Source organism: Engraulis encrasicolus, chromosome 1, assembly GCF_034702125.1.
Source record: "Engraulis encrasicolus isolate BLACKSEA-1 chromosome 1, IST_EnEncr_1.0, whole genome shotgun sequence".
NCBI lineage: Eukaryota > Metazoa > Chordata > Actinopteri > Clupeiformes > Engraulidae > Engraulis > Engraulis encrasicolus.
In genome coordinates this window covers 17,869,644-17,879,378 of record NC_085857.1, presented here as the reverse complement: position 1 = coordinate 17,879,378, position 9,735 = coordinate 17,869,644, and the positions used below count along the sequence as shown (strand labels likewise).

At 42.0% G+C, this 9,735-nt stretch overlaps 1 protein-coding gene across 1 annotated transcript in view; it reads right to left on the bottom strand.

The window, feature by feature from the left end:
* The window catches only part of LOC134456456 (uncharacterized), a 2,223-nt gene extending 212 nt beyond the window's left edge, over nucleotides 1-2,011 (bottom strand). The window contains exons 1-2 of the mRNA XM_063207820.1: nucleotides 1,518-2,011; nucleotides 630-1,179 (exon numbers count right to left, since the gene is read on the bottom strand). Of these exons, the coding sequence (XP_063063890.1) occupies nucleotides 630-1,179; nucleotides 1,518-1,896 (929 nt within the window). The 5' untranslated portion in view covers nucleotides 1,897-2,011. The remainder of the gene's footprint in view (nucleotides 1-629; nucleotides 1,180-1,517) is intronic.
* Nucleotides 2,012-9,735: the final 7,724 nt, after the last annotated feature.

Genomic DNA, 9,735 nt, shown 5'->3' with positions numbered 1-9,735 from the left:
CTTCACAGCAGTTCTATCCAGGTAAGGCACCCTATTATGTCCAGCCGGATGTGCCCTTCGGTCCCCTTCCCCTTCCCCCTCCCTGCTTCACTTGTTTTACTTGAAGCAGGAAACTTTGAAGAAGAACCTGTAAGCAGAAGGACACAAGGCAGATCGATTATTAAAAACTTTGATTTGTGTTAAGGGGGAGAAGCTCGGATGAACAAAACAGTAAAAACAAGATATTAATTAGGAAAAATCACAGACACAATTAAGAGTGCTTTGCAGAGGTGTCAAAAGTGAAAGTAAAAATGAACAAAAGATACACAGTTGCCAACACGGTATGAGTAAACCAGTAGACCTGTGTACTTGTCTTACGATCAGCTGACTGCACCGCACTGGTTGGATCAAGTTTGTGGTGGGTTCTTGTTTTGTCTTTTTTGTGTTTTGTCAGTAGCAACACAGTCTAACTACCTCTTTAGGTACAAAGGATTGACTGGAGTAACAGCTATGTAATATCATGGACTGTTGCTAATGCTTACACCATGAAGTTACTTTTACATTTAAAACCTCTGGTGCTCTACATATTGTCATGCAAATCAATGACTATGCTGACTCATCTTCTCCTACACACACACACACACACACACCTCCTCAGGCCTTTCCTTTCGGATGGGCTCTCCTCCGTGCTCCTATCCTTCTTCCGGAGGTCCCTCGCAGCGTTGCCAAGGCTCCTAAGGATGGAGCAGATCCCCTTCTGATGCTGCTGCACCTCCTCCTGTTCCTCCATGTCCTCCTCCCGCGTTTCAGCCATGTTACGCTCCTCCTCCTCTGTGATCTCCTTGGTTACCTGCCTGTGGTGGGTCTCCTTGCACATTTCAGCACGTTCCTTAATTCCCTGCGTGCCGTCGGTCTCCTTGGTGTTCTGGGGGCCCACCTTCCTACTCCTTTTTCCAAGGCACCAGCATTTGCTACAAAGGCGTCTTAGGAAGCTGCCGACCCTTTTCTTCTGACGTTTGTGAGCGCCCTCCTGCAGCTGTGTCTGTGTCATTTGGAGGTGCCTGATGATGTCCAGCTGCATCTCCTCCACGCTGCGTTCGAGTCGCTCGAGGTGCTCAGGATGCTCACGCTTCTCCACACGGGCCACAGTTCCCTCCCGCCCCGCGGCCGTGTCATCGTCATCCTCACCACCAGAGCCGCCTAATATAAGAGAGTTGTGACAGAGAGACAGAGAGTGACAGAGAGTTGTGATGTGATTCACATAGATTAAAATATTTTCAAACAGCAACTTTCGGTTCGCTGGAGACCAGCACAGAATCCAAAAGAGATGAAGTACAAACAAATTACATTTACCTTTACCCCCTTTTCGGTGTTCTACGGCCACCTCCTGGAACTAAGTAACTACTTCTATTGGAACTATATTGTCTATCGATTTACAGCTTCGTGGGGCTCCATGAGAGCTGCCATTGCTGTGGAAAGATTGGGCCGTTGAGGTCTATGGGAGTGACGTAACTCTCTTATTAAAGGGCTCTGCTCACCACCATCTGCCTGGTCCTGCAGCAGTAGCTGCTGGGTGGGTGTCTGTCTCTTCAGGGAGCTGAAAGCAGCATCAGCCGTCTCCACGACGTTCAGGTGGTGGGGCTCTGGCTCCAAGTGGAAGCTCATCACATAGTCCTGCTCAGCGGGGACTCTGCCGTTTCTCTCCGGGGTCTCCCCTTGCCCTGCGGTGCCCTGTTCCTCCTCCTCCTCCTCTGCCCAACATGTCGGCACCACCACCCTGAGTTCCTGCACTGGGCAGAGGCTGGCGTTGTCTATGTTCCCGGTGACAGTGGTGGTTGGCCATCCCGTCAGTTGAGTGTTACTGAAGGCCTTCTCAGACAAACACACACATGCACGCACACGCACACACACAGACATTGTGTGTTGGTGTCAGAAATAAAACTTGTCTTAGCTCAGTAACCACCATGTTTGACATGCATGCATACAGTATACATAATATACTGTACATACAGACATACAGGCATGCATACATACATACATACATACATACATACATACATACATACATACATACATACATACATACATACATACATACATACATACATACATACATACATACATACATACATGCATGCAGTGCTTGGGCCATTGAGGATTTTTATTATTATTATTATTTTTATTTTATTATTATTATTATTTTTTTTTTTTGGGGGGGGGGTTAGACACCAGGTGCTATAACCACAGCTTGTATTAATTATAAGTAATTAAGACTTGGTAAAAAATGTAAAAGATTCAAAATCCAGTAAAAACAAACAATCATTTAATTCACACAATATTGGCATTAGCTGTGGTTGTACCACACTGATGTCTTTTCTGATGCCAATGATGGTCATCCAAAATCCTCACACTTCACTGCATCATTCTATTGCTCACCTCAAGTAGGCTGTTATCATCGTTCAAGGAGCCAGTGTTCTCGAGGAGAGGGACACGCAATCCTTCGTCAGGGTCTTGGTTAAGCTAAACGCACACACACACACAAACACACAGACCTTCCTAAGTGACAGTGTCCCTCAGTGTATCTTGAGGGGTCACTAACATGCCAACGTACCTCATTAAATCTGGAGGCATCATTAAGATGCCAACGTACCTCAGTAGAGCTGGAGGCATCATTAAGATGCCAACGTACCTCAGTAGAGCTGGAGACATCATTAAGATGCCAACGTACCTCAGTAAAGCTGGAGGCGTCACTAAGATGGCAGTCTCCTGCGTTGTCGACCCTGATGTCTGTGGTGGTGTTCCAGAAGGCATCGTCCTCGTCATCTTCCAGCTGAACGCACATCATTGTGATCATATTCATATGAATACTCATAGAGACAATAGTGACACCTGAACGTTACTGTACTATATACCAATACGTGCAGCTGCCTTATTTGATCTGGGCATCAACCAAGGCACACATCTAGTTATCACGCCCCCTCCCTCTTTTTTTTTTTTTACCATTTTTTAAACCCTGATAATCATTCTCCATACCCCCGCCCCCTCACTCCCTCACACACACACACTTTAAAAAGCATTCAATGAAAAGAGATGTTGCAACTCACATCTAACAGACTTGTGGCATCTCCCAAACAGGCGTCAACCATGGGGATCACACTCCGCCCATCATTGGAGTCGCTATCAAGCTAAATAAAAGCATGTGTAAGATAAGAGTATTACATTTTTTTCTTGGATTCACAATTTCATACGCTCACAGATATTACGTACACAGACAGAGACACAGACACACACATGCGCGCGTGTACACACACACACACACGCACACACACACACACACACACACACACACACACACACAAACGCTCACAATGATTTTGATTTCTATACGGAGGCCATGCTCTCAAAAGTTTAAAATATCACTCTCTGCCTTTTTGGTTATAGATATTATCATTAAATGCCTGGCTGTCTGTCTTACCAGTCATGGGTAAGCGGTTAAGGCGTCAGCCTTGTAGCCCAAAGGTTGCCGGTTCGACTCCCGACCCGCCAGGTTGGTGGGGGGAGTAATTAACCAGTGCTATCCCCCATCCTCCTCCATGACTGAGGTACCCTGAGCATGGTACCGTCCCACCGCACTGCTCCCTTGGGGCGCCATTGGGGGCCGCCCCCTTGCACGGGTGAGGCATAAATGCTATTTCGTTGTGTGCAGTGTGCAGTGAACACTAGTGTGCTGTGAAGCGCTGCTTCACAATGACTATGGGAGTTGGAGTTTCCCAATCAGGCTTTCACGACTTTCACTTACCATAAAATAACTGCTGCTAGGTCCACAGACAGCAGCGAGTTCCATGACCAGACTGTCGCTGCTGCTGTCAGTGGCTCTTGTGTCATCATTATGACCCCCGGGGGCCGCTGTCCAGCACTTAACCACTCCTCGCAGTGGGAGGGGTCTGTTGGATGGAAGACGACGCTCAGGTACCTGAATCAACCAGAGGGGGAGAGAGAGAGAGAGAGAGAGAGAGAGAGAGAGAGAGAGAGAGAGAGAGAGAGAGAGAGAGAGAGATGTTACTTTCACAACAATAAAGATGACTTTCTTGGTTAGGTCTGATATGGTTCTTGCCTAAGGCTGGCTATAACGTGCTTATCTGGTTCCATTTATCTAGAGTTTCTGTTCTGCTCAGAGCCGTTCATGTAAAACCACCTTATTTATAAGCTTGCTGTTACCATGTCTTAATCTGTCAATTAAAACAATGTCATGGCAATGTGGTAATGATACAGCTGTGCTTTTCAGCAAATGAAAAATGAGTGGGATTGCTGGCTCCAGTGGTGTAGTCTACGTAGAACGCGGGTATACAGAGTATACCCACTTCTAAATTACAGGGATGTCAGTATACCCACTTAAAATTGATTGATCCATTGTTTTGAATAGCACAAATATATACAGTATACCCACTTCAAAAAATGGTCAAATATACAGTATACCCACCATAAAAAAGTAGACTACACCACTGGCTGGCTCATCTAGAAGTCAGGGCTAGAGAGCCTCATCTTACCTGGCTGGGACCTGCGTAGACGGGGCTGGGGCTGGGGGTGGATGTAGCGCTGATGTCCGTCTCTCTAGTCAAGCTCTCCAGGCTCAAGCACTCACTCACAGACTAGAATAGATACAGAAGAGGGAAGACAGATGCAAACACAATGGCCGTTAAAAAGAGATAAATACGATTTCATTCATACAATGAAATTGGTCCGGAACACAGAAACTTGACTTGAAAAGCTTTAATGTCCTTAAAAAAGACAAAGCACAGCAGAATGACATGAAAACACTACAATAAAAAACAAACAAACATATAGGCCTACAGTACAAACACAATACAAAGCTAGACATATCAGTTAATATGTAAATAAATGGTGAAATGGTGGAGCAACATTTACTGGTGGTAAGAGTAAACTCCTTGAAGCTTAGGTTTGAAACATATATCTGATTTCCCCAATCACTATATGTTTGGATGTGAAATATTGCTTAAAAGCGCTCACCCCGAACATGCCAGTCTTTCTGGCTGTATGAGTTTTCAGCTGAAGCTTTGTGTCTTACCTGACTGGGGCCTGCACAGACAGGACTGGGGGAGGAAGCAACAGCACTGTGTGGTTCTCCACTCAAAGTCACAGGCTATGTAAATCAGAGTTCCTCAGATGTATTACATTACATTACATTACATTACATTACATTACATTGCATTGCATTACATTGCATTTATAACCAAAGCGACTTTCAAAAGAGGACATAATCATAGCCAACATCACTAGCAGTCTGGGCTAGGCCAGCTCAACCATTTGTATTACGTAATGGAAAAAATAAAACTACAGGTTGCAAGGTGGCCTCCATGACAGAATGGGTTAAGGCACAGTTGTGGGTTAATGCAATGTGTTTTAGATTGTCCTCTAGGCTTATTGAAATTCAGTCCATTTACATTAAAACTGCTTGGTATTTTCATCACAAAAATGTGTTACATAGCTGCTGCAAGCTAGAGTCTTCAATGACATTGGTAGAATACATCTCTAGGATGCTCCTGAACACATCATTAGTGATGTAACCTGAGATCATTGGGATCTTACCGGACTGGGGGACGATCCACAGATAATGCTGGTGTCGGATGCAAAAGAGCTGGAACCGCTAAAACTCTCAACATCCATGGGCACACTCATGATGAATGGCCTAAAACACAAAATCAGAGTCTTTGATTCATTTAAACTATCTGAAACATTGTCAATTTGCCATGCCCGTTTACAGTATGTTCTTCTGGCTGCAGAGAGTCTTACCTATCTCCTCCAACTGCTTGTTTTCAAATGATTAAATACAAAAATGTACAACTACAATAACACATTTTTGGTGCACATATGAAAGAGAATGTGAATAGAATCAGGGAACAAGCAACTGATTATGATGCAACCTGCAGAATGTCTTAACATGTGGTGTGTGATGTCATAATGGTTGGCTTAGAAACCATCCATCATCATCAGTTGAAGCCAATGACTGAAGTCACACTCTTGACGATCTAAAACCAGAGCTTCTAAGATCATATTGGTATATGCCATCGTAATGCATTGGGTGCCGTCATGACCAGCTTCCAGTATGTGTTCACAGTCCATTTTTGTTGACCATGCAGGTTACCACTTCCCCTAAAACAGGGGTGGGGAACCTTTTTCATTCGAGGGGGCACTTCAAATTCTTTCAAGGGTTGTAAAAGTCCTCCGATATGATGAACACAAACTAGAATCTCCCCCTACACTTTAGGCCTAACTTATATTGAAGGCACCCACCTTTAAAACAGACCCCACATTCTCTAGGTCCCCTGAATATAACTTAATTTTATTGCAAATGTATTTTCTAAGATTCCATTACAAAATATGTCATATCTCTATCACAACCACCACATACAGTATGTGGCATCATCATTTTCTATATGCATTTATATCTTTATGGTTTTCAAGGACAATATGATTTATAAATAATATATTTATAATATATATATATATATATATAAATTTCTGTCTCATACCATCTATGTTCGAACCTGCAACCCTCCCTGGTCACAAGAGTGAGTGACTAGTATTCCTATCAATTGAATCCACAAACAGCCTGAAAACCTTTGTAGCCTACTAAAGAGAGATTAGAGAAAACTGTGCAACTTTCACTTCCATTAAAATAACACTTGGGATAAACTCATGTTTTCCCCACTCTCTTCCCCTGCTTCACAAAAACTGATACAGTAATGGAAACATTATACACAATTATACACAATGACTTATGCTTGCCTCATGCACCAATACTAAATAAATGGCTTACCTCAGATATGACGGATCCAAAAAAGTTCGATAAAATGTGCCATAATCCAGAAAAGGACAAGAAAATATATAATCTGTCAACACAAACTACTCATAAACACACATGATGCTGTCACTAAGCCAAACATAACTAGAGATTATTGAAAAGTAGTGTCATTAGGCCTACTGACATTCTATAATCGTTTATGACACGGTACGTGCCATGTTCCACACATAACATCAGGTGTCTACTTTGCATATTACTACTATTATGATGTCATTGGTTGGTAGTTGTTCAAAGAAACAGGGCCATCAGTGTCAATTTCATTTTGGTCCAGGGGCCACATAAAGTTTATTTCATTCCAGGTGGACCAGACCAGTAACAAACAATAAACCTAATTGTGTTTTTCATATCGCTTCATATTGGTATTACATTATATTATGATTTCTACTTTTTTTTTCTTATTTTAAAAACATTTATTTTTATTGTAAGTTACTTTTATTTCTATTTTATTTTTGCATTTTAATTACTCTGTATTGTATTATCAGATTGGGCTACTATATTACAGCCTAGGCCCACCAGGCTATACAATACAATATGCAATACAACCTGTATTTACTGTATATAGCACAATATCACAACTATAGTTGTCTAAAAGCACTATACTATATCATACTATACTATGCTATGATATATATATATATATATATATATATATATATATAATATACATACATATTTACTATACTATACTGTACTATGCTATAGGCCTACTATACTATACTATACTATACTATACTATACTATACTATACTATACTATACTACTATATTATTATTATATCATATTGTTTTTAATTTGTTCAGTAAGCTATACTCTTCATGTGTCAGTCTGCATAGTATGTAGCTTAATCACTGATCACAAGGATCAATGATCATTACATTTTGTATTTATTCAATTTATTCACAGAGACCAATGAAATTCAAACTGAATGCATTCAACAGTTGAGGGAATATGTTTTTACTTACGATACACACTGAACCAAATTCCCACACTAAACTGATGTGGGAGCTAGTAGCCTAAATGAAATAAAATAAAAATGAGGCTGAAAAAAGGCTGAAAAACATAAAGGGACATTGATCTACTTTGCAGTAACAGTCCCCACTCTAGACTTTGTATTTAATAGTGCCTGTATGTTTTTGTTTGTTTGTTTGAGTTTGTTTGAGTCTTTTGTTTTTATTTATATGTATCAACACAGACCAAACAAGACCATATTTAAACACAGTGATACATGCATTTTGCAGTGATTACACACATTTAGTGCCTTATTGATTCAGAATCAATATCACAATCATGAACTACATTAAATGTATTATCGGACTACACTGTGGTGAGACCTGACCTCCTTTTTAAATTATTATATTTTGGGCCTTGATGCCTTAACCTCTTACTGCAGATGGGGTCGCCAACAGGCCTATTCAGTATCCGCTGAAAATACTCAACTAGGCCTACATCATAACAACATTGCTATGACAGTGCCAAGAGCCTTAACATTGATCAAATTTGCTTTTAGATTTTAGATTTTAGAAGGAAGTCAGGGGTCCGTTTCTCGATTCTTGTCGTTGCTAGCCGTCTTAAGACCATCTTAAGACCGTCTTACCGTTCCGTTGGCTTGAGTGGTGAGCGTTGCTGTCGAGAGAGAGTTGAGTCGCTCTTACGAAGGACGTTGTTAGCAAAGACGCTTTCGAGATACGGACCCCAGGTTAGAACAAAGGAACAACGCTGCAAAAGCAGAACAGGGTTTTCAAAAGTTGGGGCATGTGATGCACCCTGGTGTCCAGCACCTACAATGTGGGGCAGCACTTTGGGGCTTCCACAGCCAATTGGAGATTGGAGCCAATTTTTTGGTCCCCTATGGGAAATTCTTTCTCTGCACTTTATCCCATTTGGACTAGTGAATCACATTGAAGTACACACACTAGTACGTAGCAGTGGGCTGCCTGCTGAGCGGCGCCCGGGGAGCAGTGTCGGGGTTAGGTGCCTTGCTCAAGGGCACTTCAGCCGTGGTCCGGTCGGGCATTGAACCGGGAACCCTTGGGTTGCCAACCCAGTGCTCTAACCACTGAGCCACGACTTGTGACAATGACGTGAGAATCCATGAGTATGCGTATTATAAAAAGGCCTATACATATGTCATGTGTGGTGCTATTCTGATGGCCTCACAGTGCACATAATACTTGGCTCAGTTCTGAAACAGTCTCAGGTGATTTTAATAGAGATCTTGGTATAGTCTTCAGATACATTCAATTACATCACACTTAGCAGCCATTACAGTACATTACATTACATTACATTACATTACATTACATTACACTTCACTGATGATTTTATTCAAAGCCAAGCCGGTCACTCAAGGGTGTTGGTTACAGCTCCAGGAGAAATGTGGGGTAAGGGGCCTTGCTCCAGGGCATCTCTGCCATTCCCTTCTGGCCAGGTGGGATTCAAACCTGCAACCCTCTGATCCAAAGAACAGCTCCCTAACCATTAGGCCTCAGCTGCCAATAAAATACAACACATACAGTGTAATACATACAATAAATATATACAGTTTATACATTATATACAGTGCATAACATACTGGACATCAAGGTAAAATGTTGGTGAGGGGCTTGTCTGTGGTTATCATCGCCGGTTTTTCTTCTGAACAGTACTGTAAATTGGAGGATCGTCTTCTCTCTGTTTCCTGTGAACAACACCATGATACAAAACATTAAAGTTCAGTACATTACGCTTTTATTTGAATTGACTTACACAATTAAGGACATAATGTGAGGCTAAATAGAAATTATAACTAACACTACTACATAGGCCTACTCACCGAGCATCCTTTGGTTTACAAAATTTCACTGAAGAATACTCAACATCCTCCTGTACTTCTT